The 18410-nt window shown below is 43.6% G+C and overlaps 1 protein-coding gene across 4 annotated transcripts in view; it reads left to right on the top strand.

Moving 5' to 3' along the window:
- The window catches only part of USP18 (ubiquitin specific peptidase 18), a 29237-nt gene that overhangs the window by 3043 nt on the left and 7784 nt on the right, over positions 1-18410 (top strand). For 3 of the 4 annotated variants that reach the window (XM_077826912.1, XM_077826905.1, XM_077826895.1), the window contains 7 exons: positions 6200-6415; positions 8127-8223; positions 11635-11780; positions 13891-13970; positions 15230-15376; positions 17249-17344; positions 18167-18337. In XM_077826912.1, the coding sequence (XP_077683038.1) occupies positions 6253-6415; positions 8127-8223; positions 11635-11780; positions 13891-13970; positions 15230-15376; positions 17249-17344; positions 18167-18337 (900 nt within the window). In that variant the 5' untranslated portion in view covers positions 6200-6252. Of the gene's footprint in view, positions 1-2960; positions 3071-6199; positions 6416-8126; positions 8224-11634; positions 11781-13890; positions 13971-15229; positions 15377-17248; positions 17345-18166; positions 18338-18410 lie in introns of those variants that run through there. The other variant, XM_077826886.1, reaches the window with a different exon arrangement.

Raw genomic sequence — 18410 nt, 5'->3', positions numbered from 1 at the left:
CCATTTCTCCACCTCTTATAAAGCAGAACCAGGATTTCCTGTATTTAGGAAGGTAAAAGGTACTATAGAAATTCTGAGGTTTCCTTGTATGAACATTGAAGACAAAATGTGAATATCAGATCACTGGTATTTAGATGAATATGATTCTCAGGGCTAGGGTGACCAGTTGTCCAGTTTTTAAAGGGACAGTCCTTTTTTTTTTTTTTTTTTTTTTTTTTTAAAAAGAGGGATAGTCCCACCCCCTGTCCCGTTTTCTCCGTTGTTTTCTGGTCACCCTGCTCAGGGCAAATGTAAATTTAACTCACATTTAGTGCAATGTTTGTGAAATATTAACGAGGCATATGTGATTATTAAATTTCCCCTTAAAAATGTAGGCAGATTTATTCAGATGGATATTGCTAACACATTGTGTACATGAATATGCATACTATATGAACATTATCAATTGCTAAAAGCCTGGTGAAAATGATCCCTTTGAACCTCAGTTTGAAAAGCTATTGAAGCCAGTAAAACTTATTGTGATTTGGAAATGAAACTCTACACTGATTCATAGATTCCAAGGCCTAAAGGGACCATTGTGATCATCTAGTCTGATGCCCTGTACAACATAGGCCATAGAACTTGCCCCAAATAATTCCTAGATGATATCGCCTAGAAAAACATCTAATCTTGATTTAAAAATGGTTACTGATGAAGAATCCATTACAACCCTTGGTAAATTGTTTCAGTGGTTAATTACTCACTATTAAAAGTATATGCTTTATTTCCAGCATGAATTTGTCTGGCTTCAGTTTCTAGCCATTGGATCGTGTTCTGCTAATCTCCGATAGATTGAAGAGCCTATTATTTGTTCCCCATGTAGGCTATAATCAAGTCATCCCTTAACTGTCTCTTTGTTAAGCTAATAGATTCAAGGAGCTGAATCTATTCACTATAAAACATGTTTTCTAATCCTTTAATAATTCTCGTGGCTCTTCTCTGAACCCTCTCCGACTCCAATTTATAAACTTCCTTCTTGAACTGTGGTCACCAGAACTGGATATAGTACTCAAATAACAGAACGCAGAACAAAGCCCCCCCCCCACCATTTGAAAGTATCTTCTTTCCTTTTGGTCAGGTGCCAACAAGGTTAATTGAACTGATTAACCCCTTACAGGTAAGGAGGGATATTAAGCTGTATGTTTATGACAAAGGCGAAAAACCCCCAAGGCCTCTGCCAATCTGCCCTGGAGATTGAAAATTCCTTCCCGACCCCAAATATGGCGATCAGCTAAACCCTGAGCATGTGGGCAAGACTCACTAGCCAGACACCCAGGAAAGAATTCTCTGTAGTAACTCAGATCCCACCCCATCTAACATCCCATCACAGGCCATTGGGCATATCTACTGCTAATAGTTGAAGATCAATTAATTGCCAAAATTAGGCAATCCCATCTTATCATCTGCTTCATAAACTTATCAAGCTTAGTCTTGAAGCCAGATATGTCTTTTGCCCCCACTGCTTCCCTTGGAAGGCTGTTCCAGAGCTTCACTCCTCTTATGGTTAGAAAAATGAAGGTGAAGATGACTGAGTTAGCTGCGGAAGCCAGTATTTTAAGTTTCTCATGTTGATTTGGCTGACGTAGGAGATTTAATTTTTTTTTTAATTTTCATTTAACTATTTTAGTTAACAAAAACAAACCTGATTTTAAAAAACTTGAATGTTTAACTAAGTTCAAAAATTCATATGCTTGTTTTGTTAAAATATTATATGTTTGCTGTTGAAGAAAAAAATCCAGAATACATAACAATGTTATTTTAGTTAAATAAAACAATTTAAAATGTTTGTCTGGTGATGTTCTCCTCCTAATACAGCATGGCACGAAAATCCTCCAAATAGTAATGATTAGCCTGCTGAATTGGAGATAGTTCACCTCCCAATGACTTCATAAATATTTGCTTCAATTACCTTTGGTAAATGAAATAACCAAACATGCATTCATTTTCTGATATAGCTGTAAAACTAATCTGAAAAGTTTTCAGAATAAATCACTTTAAAAATGTATAGTGTGTACCTTCTAAAAATGAAACCTACATCTATCTCTGAGTTGTGAAGATATGTATTAAGGTTATAACCACCAACAAGAATGCACTTTTATGTAGAAATCCATGATTAAGTAGAGTCTTCCCGACTAGTGATTTAAATCAAATTGATTTAAATCAAATCCACCCTGATTAGCCATATTAAAATGCATATTGTTTGCTTGTGCTAAGTTTACCAAGCAATCCAGATTGCTCCAGTGACATGTCCTCTTCATTATTTACCAGTTTCCCCAATTTGTGTGTCATCTGCAAACTTTATCAGTGATTTTATTTCAGGCCATTAATAAAAAAAAAAATTGTTAAATCGCATAAGGCCAAGAACCAATCCCTGGGGATGCCACTAGAAATACACCCACTCAATGAGGATTCCCTGTTTACAGTTACACTGAGGCTCATCATTTAGCCAGCTTTTTAATCCATGTAATGTTTAAATATTAATTTGATATCTTTCTAGTTTTTAAACCAAATATTCAGTACCAAGTAAAATGCCTTGCAGAAGGCAAAGTATGTTATATCAACACTATTGCCTTTATCAACCAAACTTGTAATCTCATCAAAAAAATATACCAAGTTAGTTTGACAGGATCTATTGCTTGTGAATGCATGTTGATTGGCATTCATTATATTACTTACCTTTAATTCTTTACTAAAGAAGTTCTGTATCAGCAGCTCCATTATCTTTTCCTGGATTGATATCAGTGTGACAGGCCTATAATTACATGAGTCATCTTGTTTACCCTTTTTAAATATTGACACAATATTACCTTTCTTCCAGTCTTCTGGAATTTCCCTTGTGTTCCAAGATTGTGAGGAGTGTTTTGAGCCTGATGAGTTATCCCTGAGCCTGAATGTTCTGAGCCTGATGAGACCTCCACCAGCAAAGATCTAACCAGATGACCCTCAAGACAAATATATAGGCTCTGAATGAAAGGAGCCATTTCAGTCAGCTCAGCATCACTACCTTGTTGGGGATACTCCCAGATGCTAGGTAGTTCAGTCATACTATTCCAGCTCTAGCCTGTACCTGCTTTTTCTCCAGCCATGGCTGGCTGTCCTTACAAATACTTATTAAAAAAAAAATAAAAATTAACAGTCCAAGGAACTCATAGGCCAGTTCTTTACAAAGTCTTGGATGCAAGTCATCTGAATCTTTTGATTTAAAAATGTAACTTTAGTAGCTTCTGTTTGTCACCCTCCTGAGATACAAGTGGTATGGAAACATCATTTGTTTTTTCCCCCCCAATACAGAACAGAAATATTTATTGAACACTTCTGCCTTTTATGTATTATTGGTAATTCTATAATTTCCATCTAATAATGGACCAACACCATTGTCAGGATTGTTTTTGCTCCTAATATACTTTTTAAAAAAAAAGTCCTTTTTATTGTCCTTAACTCTGTTAGCTATAGATTTCTCTTGGAGGCTCTTTGTTTTCCTTATTAATTTTGTACAATTCCTAGCTTCTGATTTATATTCACTGTTATCAACTTCCCCTTTCTTGCATTTGTTATGCATGTATATTTTATAGCGGCCTTCACTTCCTCTAAATCAGGTTTTTTTTTAACCAGTACATGGATTGTGGCTTTTTGGGCATCTAGTAAAGAGTTCTTAAAGCACTTCCCAATTATTATTAATATTTCTGATTAAAATTCTTCCTTCTAGCTGATGTGGCTTAATTGCCTTCAGCTCTGTGAAACTGGCCCTTTTAAAGCACCAGTTATACATACATCACTGGTTTGGACATTATAAATGTGATCAAGTCTTGATCACTTGTTCTCAAGTTAATATTAATTTTTAGTTCTGTGATCAGTTCATCTTTATCAAGACAAGATCTAACATAGAATTGCTCCATGTTGGATACAACACTTTGAGTTAGGAACCTATCGTCCAACTCCATGTCAAACTGCCTTATTAACTCAGTCAGCTTCATGCATTTTTGGCTGTTCTCTGTCAAACACAACTCAAGTACCGAAGATAAAGATTAAGAATGGAAGATGATTGCTATTGTATTGCTAGCACAATGCGTCATTACATAGGTTATATTTCTAATTTTCTCTTATCTTTCGTTCTTCCACATCCCCTTTCCTTCTGCTTTTAATTTTCTTTTTTCGTTCTCTATGCTGGCCGTTCATGAATTCTTCAAGTGTCTGTAATGGCCTCACTAATTTTTCCATGGTGTTTAACCCTTAATACATTGTCTGAGCATTCTTTTTTGTCTACTACATTCTCTACTCTAAGGGCATTTATTTTCTTTTCTGATTCTCCCTCTTCAGCTTCTAATGTTCATCTCATTCTCCCCTCTTCTCTATCCCTCCCTCCTGTCTCTGGCTTCTCTTCCCCTGCCCCTCTTCACTAGTCTCTCTGGTTTTCACCTCACATTATAAACAATTTTAATCCTTACCATTTTTCTTTCCCCTCCCTTTGTTAATCCCACTTGTCTAGCTCTGTGTCTTAAGTCCTTCCTCTGTTAACTTTCTTGCTGTCTCCCTCTTCCTCATTCTTTCAAGCGCTGCCGTTTCCCCATCTTTCTTCTGTCTTCTCCTTACACAACCACGATTCCTCCTTTTTCTCCCTTTCAGCTATGGCCACTTCAGAGTTGTAACAGATTTAAAAATCTTCACCTGCTCTTCCCCCTGAATTGTGATTGGCCTAAAGTTCTCCCCTCTTAGCTGAGGCTGGTATAAAGACTTACATCTCTGGCTATGTGTCCAGTCCTTATGCCTACCCCAGCTAAAGCTCTCTTTCTCCTAGAGCTTTGAATTAGATATATTCAAAAAGGTATTTAGACACCTAAACATATTTAAACAGTGAAGCTAGAGCCCCATGAAGGACCTTAAACTCCCTCTTTCTTGTGAGTGGGTAGGATTTAATGTTAGAGCTCATCTATAGTAAGGAAATTTGCAGCAATATGGTATAGCTATTCAGATGCAAGTTTCCCTACTATAGATGAGCCTTAAGATTAAATCCTACTCATTCACAAGAAAGAGGGAGTTTAAGGTCCTTCATGGGGCTCTAGCTTCACTTAGGGCTAGGTTTCAAATGGGCTTGGGTATATAAATATCTTTGAAAAATCTGGCCTTTAGCATCTTAGGCCCACTATTGATGGTATTCTCCCAGCCTAGCACTCAGACTCCAGCTATGCAATGAATCATTTTACTCCAGCGTTTGGTACTAGCCTGCTCCTGTGGCTATGGTATCCTGGCTATTGTTATGTAGTTCTAGATGCCAGTTACTCTGGACACTCTGGTTATATTAGTACCTGTTCTTGCCTCCTCAGGCTACTGCAGTCAATTTCTGCTATTGGTGCTTTTTAAATTGCTCATTCTTATTAAGTTTAGCATTTTTTTTACATTGTGACTGTTCAGAGATTGATGTTTGAGTTTGGCTATACAGATATGCAACTGGATGAACAGTATAGGGCATCACATTGCTTTGCAGCTTTATTGTAGTGATTTTTTGAAAGCTCAGTGTATGCTAAGGGTCCCATTCGTCAAGGTCAGTATTTCCCCAAACTTGGACGCTGCTTGTTCAGGGAAAGCCCCTGACGGGACGGTTTGTTTACCTGCTGCATCCGCAGGTTCGGCCAATTGCGGCTCCCACTGACCGCAGTTCACTGTACCCGGCCAATGGGGGCTGTGGGAAGTGGCACAGGCAGAGGGACATACTGGCTGCCACTTCCCGCAGCCCCCATTGGCCAGGTACAGCAAACCGCAGCCAGTGGGAGCCGCGATTGGCCGAACCTGCAGACGCAGCAGGTAAACAAACCGGCCCAGCCTGCCAGACATACCAGACAAGGCCAGCCAACCAGACTAAATGGATCCTGAACACGTCTCGGTTTTCCTTTGGGTCTAAAGAGATTTGGTGCTGATGAAAGATGCCTAGCAGACAGCCCTGCAGACCAGTGTCTTTAATTTAGCCACAAACCAGGTACAGGATGTGCAATGGCAGTGTGCTCTCCACTCATACTGCCCTGCAGATATATTTCTGGGGTTCCAACATGTAATGACATTAATCATGTTTATTTTACTAACATTCTTCATTGTGAAATCTGTTCTGTGTTTGTATAATAAATACAAAGATGAATCTCACTTTGCTGTATTCTGCCCATCTTTCCAGTCTCTCTAGGTCCTTTTGTATTACTGAAGTCCTTGTGTTGCCCTGTGCTGTTGATGGGCCAGGGAATTGGCTGTCCAGAGAAAAGCAGAAAGTCAGAGCTGGCATTAAACCAGAGCATGAGGGAGGAGGAAGATGGAGAAGAGCGCAGAGAGGAAGCTGTGGAGAGAGGTGACCAGCAGCTAAGAGCTCTCCGTGGTGTGGCAGACTTAAACAACGGTAATTGTTTTTTTACTCTCCTTCCCCCCTCATCCCCTTTTTCTGTGTCATTCACTCCATGTTGTGTTCTCTCCCCCCCTCCCCCACCCCCCGCCTTATTCTTTTTCCCTTTGCTAAAATTCACATATGGAGGATTTGTACAAATCAGATATTAGAACTCACTCATTTGACTCTTCCAAGTGAAAGTTTTGTGCTTTAGGAAAAGCGCTACTTGAGGATCCCAAGTGTTTTCTTCCCTTCAAAACCCTAAACTGGGCAGATTTTCTTTCTGGTTGAGGATGGTTGGATGTTGGTTGCATCTCCCTCCACACTACATCAAAGTTGCTCCTGAGTTTCCTGAAGGGTCACTTCTAGGTCATGGACCCTAATTGCCAAGTTATATCACTGGACTAGCCTCCCAAAAGCTTTCTTCACTGTTTTAAATGCAGATACTGTTTTATCCCGTGCATTTACCCTCTCTCACCCACTATATTCACCTTTCCATTGTGGGCTTTTCTTCACTGCAGTGTGAACTCAAGTTACCAATACTCCAGTTACCTCGTCTCAAGTTAGCTTAGCTTGAGTGAGCGTGGTCACAGTGGAAAACATTCTGGCTGCACAGCGTTTGGATTAGCAACACAGTAGCTGAGTCCCAGCTGCAGTAATAGCTCCAGCAGCAGCACTTGAGTTTTAACCCATGCCCTTTGATGGGCCTGCTAGGTCAAATTTTGAGCACCACTCCACTTGAGCTAGAGATTTGTATGTGCGGATGGGAGTCCAGTTACAGGCAAGAGCTCAAGGTAACACTGCAGTGAAAACAAATTCTGAGTGTGTCTGCCTCTGGGGTGAGGAGATTACCTTGCTAGGGACAACACATCTCACCTCTATCCATTTTACCCCACTTCCTATGCAAACAGAAGCTTTTGTTTCTCATACACCTCTGAATAAAAATTACTTCTCTTTACCTCCTTCCCTTTAGCTTTGTCTCTTTCCTTGAAACTGTGCAAATTGGTTGAAATACTGGCGATAGATTGTCAGACCTGAACAGGAACCCTGAATCTATTTCCTTGAACTGGTGTGACCAGAGAGCAAGTGTGAAAAATCGGGACGGGGTGGGGGGTAATAGGCGCCTATATAAGAAAAAGCCCCAAATATGGGGACTGTCTCTGTACATTTGGGACATCTGGTCACCCTAGGTGTGACAGGGCATTAAAATATGGACCCTAAGCCAGAGCTGAATTTTGTGATTAGGGCCTCGCTCCCTAGAAGTCTGAAGGAAGTCTGAAGAAACTCCCTCATCCAGACAACCCTCACATTTTTGGGGGAATGGGTTTCAAAGTCAGACTGACCTAGATCCAGATTTTGTAGCTTGAGCTCATTTTTGGAGACACCCTCCCAACTCTCCCCAGCTGTCAGAGGCAAACCAATGCTAAGATTTTAAAGGGGTGTAAGATAGGGTTGCCAACCCTCCAGGATTGGCCGGGAGTCTCCAGGAATTAGAGATTAATTTTTAAAGATTGTCATGTGATGAAATCTCATGAATATGTCCAACCAAAGTTGGCAACCCTAGTAAGAGTAGATTTGACCCTTCCTCCATCCTAGTGAAGATGCTGAGCCAATATGTTAAATAGGCTGAAAGTGCCAAAGGGAAATTTGCCATCATCTTCTCACCACCCCTTACTCTCCCTGCCTCCATGTGAGTTCTAAGCCCCACTTCCTCTTGTTCCTACAGGAGCCATTGGGCTATACAATATGGGACTGAGCTGCTGCCTGAATTCTCTGCTTCAGGTGTTCTTCATGAACACACACTTCACCATGATACTACGAAGGTAAGAGATGCACAGGAGCAGTACCCATTCACTGAGCTCAGACTGCCGGCGATAAGTCTGTTTTCAAGTGGAATGTCCATCCAAAGGAATGGATTATGAGGAGGTGCCATGTGCTTCCCAAACAAGAGTGAGCCCTGAATATGCCAAAGGCAGAAGACTAGGGCTCTGCAAAACACAGCCATTTTGATTCACAGGGGTTTGTTAGAGACTGAAAATAGGCCATATTTGCACATTAATATAATTTAATCCCAGACTGGGATATTTGAGGTAATATGTATACTGATCTAAGGATTATATTTTTCCATAACTAGGGTGACCAGATAGCAGGTGTAAAAAAATCAGGACTGGGGGTGAGGGGTAATAGGTGCCTATATAAGAAAAAGCCCCCAAAATCAGGACTGTCCCTATAAAATCAGGACATCTAGTCACCCTATCCATAACAGCACAGTTTTATTCTAATTATATCCATGAAGAATCCCTGTGCAACAATATAAACCATTCACTTTACAACTATAAACATTCCACAGTTATAGGCCCAAATTGCACAGCCTTATTCCTGCCTGGGTTAGATATTTGTTTGGGTGGATGGACAGCATGTAGTGTCCCATTGCTTTGCCCCTTTATTGTGCCACATTGACTTCAGGGGGTTGCATAGAACAGGGGAGACAGGGCAGATTTTGACCCTGTACCTTTCTGCTGCCCATACTGACAGCTATTTCAGTTTATTTAGCTCACTGCAGTGCATTTAAGTGGATAGTCTCTGTATATTCCCCACTACCTCCATATTTCCCAGAAGAAGGGTACACTCATTGACATGCTGTAGAAGGTGCACAGCCACCAACAGTGCTAACCTGTGGCAGGTTATCTCCCCATTGACAACACAGTCCTGTCCTTCAACACCCCCACACCAGGGGTTTCCAGTCCTCCCCTTTCACACAGGGATTTTGGGGACTGGGCCCTTGAACAGGCAAGATCTTTTCCAGTTGGCTTCTTACCCTCAGTAAATGTTCCTCTTATGGCAAAATCCTCTCAGAATGGGTAGCAGGGCTCAGGCCTGCCCTCTCCACCAGCCTCCAGTCCAGGGCCCAATGGTAGGCAGCTACACTCAGCATCCCAAGGTGCTAAGCAGCCACCCCCAGACCACTTCCTACCCAACTCTCTTTTAGCTTGCAGGAGTAAGTCACTCCAATCCAGTCTCTGACCTGCATTCTCAGTCACCAGCCTCTTCTCTCTGCAGGTTTGCACAGGGCTGTGGAGTCAGGTCCCAGGCAGTGAGCGCCAGGACAGTACTTTCTCCTCCAAACAGCCATTTTCTCCCTTCCACAGCCTACTTCTGAGGCTCCACCACTGTTCCTTTTAAAGCCCTGCCTCCAGCTTGTGCAGGCATTGCAGGTGTGGCTGGGTTGGGCCACCAGAGCTGTTCTTTAACCCCTTGCTCTCCAATGTGGGGGGTTTGTATTCCCCATCTTACACACCCCGGGGGAAAGAGACAGGGTTGCAGTGCTGCAGAGATGTAGAGAGAGACTAGAACTGGCATAGAGATGTCACTGATATCTGCTTGCTAGGCTTGGTACGAGGAGTGGGAAAATGAGCAGTGGAGGGTAGAGAAGGAATCCTCCCCCCATAGCCACAGGGCAACTCCAGAGCCAATATGGAAGACCCCAGGCAAAGAGATGGTGGGGGAGGGTCAGACCCATGTTTCAGCTGGTCCCATCCCCACCCTGGTGTTAAAGTAGAATGAGCCAGAAGGGGGAGCTCTTACTGCATCAAGCAGGGAGGAGTTACTCAGCTAGGGGGAGTTGAAGGGGGGCTGGGTGGGTGTGGAGGGAGCTGCTTACCAGCCCAAGGAGAAGAAGGGGAGCTCCCCTCTGCTTTCAGAAGAGAAAAGGGATGTGTGCTCACTTTTAACCCCGGCTCATTCCCCACCTGCTGCCCAGGGCCGGATTTCCAGTTAGGCGCAGTAGACACGGGCCTAGGGGCGCTGGTGTTCTAGGAGCATCTAAAAGTTAAAAGTGGGTTAAAAGTTAATATATACAGCTCCCCTGCGGGCTCCTGGCATGGGTTGGTGGCACTGGCAGAGCCAGAGCGCGGCTGCTGCACTGGGCTGCTGGAGGTACAGAAGGTACCTGGAGACCGCTTGCCGGGGGAAGAGTTACAGTGGCCCCCTTGTGCCTCACCTGGGGTGGGTGGGCTGCGCCTGGCTTGATCTGGGAGCCCCATGCGTGGTGGAGGGTCTCATGCCTTCCTGGGGTGGCTGTGTTTATATTTCTTTTGGTTTCATTTTTTATGGAAAACATAAAGGTCAACTGTAGGCAGGGAGAGCACTGAAGATGCTGTGGCTAGGGGCACATAAGGTGTAAATCCAGGCCTCCTGCTGCCACAGAACTGAGTGCCACACAGGGTACACACCCTCCAGGAGTCCCCCAAACCCTTGCGCCATCTTGCACAGCGTAAGCAATTTGAGAGTAGATAACTTGAGCTAACGCTGCAATAAAGAAAAGCCCACAATGGAAGGTCTTAATACCAGAGGGACCATTGTGTGTCGGGCCCAGTCTGCAAGATGCTGAGTGCCCTCAACTCCCCTTGAAGTAAGAGAAAGTAAGGGTGCTCAGCGCATCACAGGATTGAGCCCAAACATATCACTGGATGTGCATCTGGGTCTCCAGGACTGAAATACAACTACACAACTCCATTGCACTGCTTAGGTTCTGAAATGTGCTCCGGCCGGCCCCCTCCCTTCCTGGTGTCACCTTAATAGTAGTTTGTCCTTTGTTGCCATTTCCTTCACCCCATTTCCCCCCCCCACCCCCCCCGGCACCCTATTTCTAACCAAGAGCAGGAACTGAACGTGTTGAAATTTGCTATTTCTGCCACCCAATATGAGGCTGATTTTCAGTCATGTTAAGGCCCCTTTCCAAAGCTTTGGCAAAATAACTTCCTGGGCAGGGCACCTTTCCAGCTGGGGGAGAGTTGAAATAAGGGCTTTATACCAGCCCTGTTTGTAGCATGCAGCATGGGCAGGATTTTGGGTGTGTGGGGGCAGAAGGGAGTGGGTGAAGGGCAGGAAGAGGTACGTATGTCTGGAGCCCACTGTGTTACAGCTATTCTTTGTTTCCCAGGGTGACTTAAAGGCGCCTCTGGCCCAGCTATTCTGCCCCAAACTCAGGGATGAAGGAACTTAGAATCAAGGCCTATCTCTTTAAAACATGCTATCTGCCCCATTGGTTGAGGTAGTGCAGCTGCCTCCTGCTGGCAAGTCTTCTTTCTTTACTCTTTTATCATAGGCATATATGTAATGGTTGCCTCTTCAACTGCTGTCTGTGCTGTTTACTCTGCCCCTTTGGTTACGATGGCTGGTACTCTGTAGCTGTGATGCTTGTTCACTGCTCCTGTTGCGTTTTCTATTCACAGGATCAGAGTCCCGGTAGGACATGCAGAACAAAAGGAGAGTGTCCCATACCAAATGCTCTTGCTGTTGGAACAGATGCAGCGTAGCAAACAGAGAGCCGTGTATCCCCAAGAACTTGTCCTCTGTCTCACTGTGCACAATTTGAAATGTAAGCGGTAACCAACCAGCCCCCGGATGCTGAACCGGGGAAGTCACCAAGCACTAATAGGCTCAGTGTGCCCTCTGACTCCTCTCCTCATGTGTTCTAGGAATGGGAGAAGTGGTGGTGCAGAGTCATGCTGGTTGCAGCAGCCTGTCCACGGGGGAAGGGCAGCTGGGCCTTATTTCCAGATCAGGGGAGAGACCGACAGCCCTGGAGAGTGACCTCACTTTTGGCCAGGGGATGCGATGGCTGCACATATTCTATAGGAGCAGAATGTTTTACTGTAGGTGAAGAGAGGCACTTTGGTTCTAGACAGAGGTGTGAAATCCTTTGGGAGTAGAGGGAATCAGATTACTGCTTGACGTATCGTGTTATATTGACATGATCACATCGGGGAAGCTGCACTCTCTCTCTCTTATTAGAAAGTAAGACCATGTCTACACTAGCATGTATGTTGGCAAAACTTTTCTCTCTCAGGGGTATGAAAAAACCCACCCCCGGAGTTAGAGAATTTTTGTCAGCATCAGTGCTTGCGTGCAGAGCGCTATGCTGATGGGAGACGCTCTCCCGCCAACCTAGCTACAGCCACGCGTTGAGCTGGTTTTAATATGTCGCCGGGAGAGCTCTCTCCCATCGGCGTAACGTGGTTACATAAGTGCTCGTACAGCAGCACAGCTGTATTGGTGCAGCTGTGCTGCTGTAAGCTTGTAAGTGTAGACATGGCCTAAGTGTCAGCTGGAAGAAAGAGCAGGAAGATAAATGGATGATTGGACTCATCCCTGAGCTTATAAGACATATCCATCTTTTTAGTTCTGTCATAAATGCTGAGAGAAGACCTGATCAGATCAACCGTCCAGTTGAGCACTTGCCAAAAGCAGATCTATTATTGTACATATGCGATCAGTAGTGATTAGTGATGTGTGTGTGTGTGTGTATGTGTGTGCACACACATGTGGAAAATGTTGCATATATATTGGACTAATCTTTATCATGTAAAATGCAGAACAAGACACTGTTAAGAGAGCTATAGTGGAGATATACCAGCAAATTCAGACATGGTATAGGCAGGAGGGTAAGCACTTGAGTGTGCCTACTTACATCAGAGCTAAATCTGTCCCTTTGAGATTGAGTTGCCTACATTTAGCCTTCTCTGTTCCAATGAAAGAGAGATGGCCAAATAAATCTCACAGAGTTCTACAATGTGGCCCACATTCTCTCCTGTCTTTAATATGGAGGAATGGCGCATAGGCACAATATATCCTAGCCTACAATGCTCTGTCTGGATTGGGATGGACTACGAAATCCTGGGACCTGTAAACTCTGTGGGCTGTACCTCCATATTAAAGGCATGGATGGCTGTAATCTGCTCAGTGGTATGCAAATTAAGGAGCAGATCCCTATGCAAGAACACAGCTTAAGTATCTGCACTGGGCATTGGGCAGACTTGCAGGGAGATTGAAGGCAAAAACACTGTGCCCCAGGCTGTAGAGCCGTTCCACAAAGGTAGTTTCAGCTGCCCCTAGTGCACAGGTAGCTTCCATGGAACAGGGCTCTGTGCTGCACAGTAGGTGTGCACTCTCTGCCTGATTCCTAAATCCTGCCCCCACTCCAGCTTGAGCAGTGTAGACTGGTTCTGCTCCATGGAGCAGGGCACAGGATTTTTCCTTAAGTGTGGTTCTCAGGCATCTTCTCAACAGGGCTCTTTAAACAAGCCCTACAGAAAACTATCTTCCATGCATCTAGGTTTGTAAATGTGCCATTTGGGCCCAGTGAGAAATCCAAGTGTAAGATTCCTGCACAGTACTTGACTCCTTGAGCTGGCAGGGAGTGCTGCGGTAGCATTGTGTTCAGCCCCTGGGTTGGAAGGAGGTGCCTCATATTGTTCTGTAATAAGACAAAGAGATTGTTCCAGAGTGACATTGACTGGACTCCAGGGGAAACTCCACCCTTTCCTCATAGGTCAGGCAGATGTTTGGTATGGTATGGGGGGGTTAAGACTGGGGAGGACTGCGGATGAGAAAGTGGATGGAAACCTTAGGTCTCTGAGAGGGGCTCCAAGGAATGGAATGTGCTGTTTGCAATGCTAGCATTGGTTGTAATGTCTCTGTTTGTCCAGTGTTTGTCCAGTATGACGCTGCTCACCTCTTCCTGAGCCTCTGGAACCTCATTAAGAATCAGATCACAGACCGGCAGCTGGTAAGTGCTCTGCTGGAAAAAAGGAATGTGACACCTGCACCCTAGAGATTCCACAGCTTTCCCTATTCACTAACCGTGGTTCTCTGTGAGCCTCCATGAGTCACCTCCACCTCATCTGGCATCCTGCTACCAAGCAATCTGGCCTCTCACTTCCCAGCCACAAGGAATTGGCAATTTAAGTCTCAATTAAAATGTATCCGTACATCTTTCAGACCACACCAAGGTGGTAATTCCCTTTGTGGGGGAGACTGCTTGTTAATAAGAAAAAACATGTTCCTTCTGCAAAATTGGGTTTGGTTAACTCATGTTTCTTCCTACCTCAAATGTACATAAATATTGTTCAGTATTATCTTTAAACTTCCCCGCTTGCATTAATGTCTGTCAGCTGCCTCTAATATTCAGTCATGGTTTACATGTTATCTGGATGGTAGTTCCTCCCATCAGAGGCTCCTAGGCGAACAGTAAACAGTAATGCTGACTTTCCTCCACACCAGTAGCAGAGTTTGTTCATGCAAGTTCAATACAAAACTATACATATAAGTGTCTCACAGTTATGCCCCTATTGCTACTGTAGCCTGATTATGTAGTCTCCCATGGTGTTTATATCAATGGTTCTCAACCTTTCCAGACTACTGTACCCCTTTCTGGAGTCTGATTTGTCTTGCGTACCCCCAAGTTTTTAAGTGAGGTGAAACTTGGGGGTATGCAAGACAAATCAGACTCCAGAAAGGGGTACAGTAAGACAAGACAAGACTACTTGCTTACAAAATCAGACAAAATACAAAAGTGTCACAGCATACTATTACTGAAAAATTGCTTACTATCTCCTTTTTACCATATAATTATAAAATAAATCAATTGGAATATAAATATTGTACTTACATTTCAGTGTATAGTATATAGAGCAGTATAACCAAGTCATTGTCTGTATGAAATGTTAGTTTGTACTGACTTCACTAGTGCTTTTTATGTAGCCTGTTGTAAAACTAAGCAAATATCTAGATGATTTGATATACCCCTTGGAAGACCCCTAAGTACCCCCAGGGGTACATGTACCCCTGGTTGAGATCCACTTATTTATATTGTCCTCATTTAGATGCTGTGAGGTACTCTCTGTCTAGGCAGATGAAAGATCTGGTTTCAAGTCCTAAAGAAGTGACACTGCGTTAAGTGTCTAATACAGTCACTGTCACACCTGCAGAGGGAAGAGCATCAGCTGTGTTGTTCATATCCATTTCTTGTTCTTTTCTACTCTTTAGGCTGACAGGTTGACCACGCTGTACACTATCTGGGTGCAGGAGTATCTGGTTTGTCAGAAGTGCTCCTTTGAAACCAGGAGGGACAGCAACATGGTAACCCTTCCACTCCCAATGTTTAATGCCCATTCTCAGCGACTGAAGACACTGGTATGTTCAGCCCTTCAAAACTCCGCACTTAATGGGGAGGAACAGTCCACTCCGCTAAGGCACCAGGCATCCACTTCAGGTGCCTCTCCTCAGAGGGGCTGTAGCCAGTGTCTGTGCAAGGGATACTGGTCTTTCAGATGGATGTAAAACTCTGTTTATCCCAGGTGGATTTACAGGCGGAAGATTAAGCTCTTGAGGCTCCTTTCTGAAAAGCTTAGGGGAAAATTCTGGTGTCCTGGCTAGGATTCCCCTCTCTTGGTAAAACACCTCCTTTAAAAGCTCTGTGTGCTTATCAGAGCTTAGATATCACAATAATATATGCCTTAGAAATATCTAAGGTAGCTAGATAACATGAGCTATTGCTGAACACAGAAATACTGCATTTACCTACAGAGGCCTGGTACTATTTATGCTGCAGTACTGTGTTTAGTGATGCTCCGATACTACAGGGACGCAGGGGTCATATACATGTTTAGCTAGATAGATGCTATGGTGTTCAATGATATTTGGATTCAAAGGGCCTGATTCACATTTACACTAAGGCCCCATTGTACTGCTGTAGCAATGGACATTTAAGGGATCTTAAAGAGGTTGTAAATTACAGTTACACTTCAACACCTTTTCCCTGAATCAACAGTTCTCCTTATCTCCAACTAGTGCAGTTGTCTCAGGGACCAAAGAAAGAGGGGACACAAGTTGAGATCAATCCAAAGATTTGTTTCTTAAAACAGGAATTATGGTAGGAGTTCTGATCCAGCAGAATCAGAATATGCATGTGTGTGTGCACAGCCACTTGTGGGCTAGGAGGGCTAGTAGCAGGGCTTGAGTTGTGCCGGAATGCTCCAGAATGCAATTCCTGCATGCCAGAAGGGCGTTCCCGTACTTCTTTTTTAAAGACTCCAACACTGTATAATAGGTAAAGTGGGGATTATGAGCATTTTGCCACTGACTTCAAATGGGAACATGATCAAGCCCTGGGGCGAAGGGGAAGGTTTAGAAGGCCAAGATTTTCAAAAGTGACTAGTGATTTTATGCCCCTCAGTTTCTGGGAACCCAACTTGAGAGACCTTAAAGGCACCTGATTTTCAGAGGATGAGTGCTCAGCACTTCCCAAAAATCAGTCCCCTTTGAGCCTTCTCCAACTGGGCCCACAACAATGAAGGCATCCAAAAGCACTAATCATTTTTGAAAATGTAGGCCAAAATGTCCCCAAATGCAGTTTCATGCTCTCGGTGTAGGGTTGCACATTCCATTGTGCTTGATCCATAGTCTTTCTAACAGAACACTCCTTAATGTGTTGGCGTCAGTAAGAACAAACAATGTTTTGCTTAAGTTACTGCTTTCCTGTGCTGGAAAAGGAAATGAAATCAGGTTGTTGGGGTTTGAACTAAGCAGAAAACATAACTGGAGCTCTGTCTGGGCCTGTATAGACTAGGAGACGTGTTTTCTAAAAATGGAGTAAGGTAACTTGATGTGGCTAACATGACTTGAAACACCACCTAACACATAGTGTACACACAGTTTAACTCTTTAAAATTGTGTTAGCTTGTAACCTAAGAGGGAGCCTAAACTACAGTACAACAATATGACAAATAGAGAGAAACAGGAGAGGCAAAAATTAAACTTTTAATGTGAAAAAGAAGCAAAGGTGAAAAAAGACTTTAAAACCAGCCAACATGTCTTTTTGGATCTCTTTTATTCACAATAAAGCCGCAACAAAACCAATTTATTTTCCTTTGCTAGACACTTTGAAATACAATACCTTCTGAAGGTTTGCCTTGAAATTGCAGCCTTTGAAATGAAGCAGAAATAGAAATGTAACTTCTCAGAGGAGTTCTATTTGGCTGCTAGAATCCCTCACTGTGTTTCTAGGAGGATTCCTTGCACTGCTTTTTCCAGCCCGAGCAGCTGACTGACAACAACATGTGTCTCTGTGAACAGTGTGAAAGGAAAACACCAAGTCTGCAGGTAAGTGACTGTTCCCCTAATTCTGCCTACACATGGAATTGCCATCAGGGTCGAGGTGCTGCCACTGCAGACATATAGCAGTGCAGTAAGTCTCAATTGGCAAGACCAGCTATATTAATGTTGCCAAAACGAAAGAGAAAGACCTATCAAGCTGAGTACAACCTACCCAAGGTAGGATAGTACTGCTCAAAGTCTCCGTTTCAGGCCATTGCCCAACATGGACATTCCCTATTAGCATATCTCTCACCCATCCTGCATTTTGTAGGAAAGCCCCACTATTCTTGCCGGCATCCCACCGTGCAACTCCCATGCCTGCTTGTGCCTGCTGTGATCCCTCTAACAGGTGCTCTCCTCCATCCCCTCCTGTGTCCTTGTGTAATAGGCAGAGGGAGCAGTATAGTACATGCTTCAGGGTAAGGATAGTAGACAGAGTGTGAAGTAATGCACAAAATGGACACCTTAAGGCTGAGCCTCTGAATCACACCAAAGATGGGAAACTTGGTGATCATGGCTCCATTACATGTATGCGTTATCCTGTGTGTGTGTGTGTTTAGCACCTGCATTCCAGGATCCCCCAAACAACTGTGCTTGTATTTCTGACCTACAGCTCTTCATGCTATTCCAGTTCTAGGAATAAAATGTGAACAAGTGCCTTTTACATATGCCTGAAACTGAACTGTGGTCTTCTAAAGTGACAGGTTGGGGGAATTGATTCACTGTACCACTAACCACTTTTCACCCTAATTACACTCACACTGATCTCAGCATCTTCATCCATTCTTGATTCTTTAGTTTTCAGTTCAAGTGTTTATTGCTTTGCAGGGCATGAGGCTAACATGTCTGCCACAGACCCTCACTCTTCACCTAAAGCGCTTCTGCTACAGGAAATCTTCCTGGACTCAGAAGATCAGCTACTCTCTGCCTTTTCCACAAAGCCTTGATTTCAACCAAATCCTGACACAAGAGCAATTTCACCCAGATGCCAAAGAGAAGGTGAGACATTCTCATCCATTGTACTTGCAGGAAGCAGATTTCCTTCTCTCCTATTCACTCAGCTCTCACAAGA

Source organism: Eretmochelys imbricata, chromosome 1 (genome assembly GCF_965152235.1).
Source record: "Eretmochelys imbricata isolate rEreImb1 chromosome 1, rEreImb1.hap1, whole genome shotgun sequence".
Classification (NCBI taxonomy): domain Eukaryota; kingdom Metazoa; phylum Chordata; order Testudines; family Cheloniidae; genus Eretmochelys; species Eretmochelys imbricata.
The sequence above is the reverse complement of the archived record's forward strand: the minus strand, read 5'-3'. Positions and strand labels throughout refer to the sequence as shown.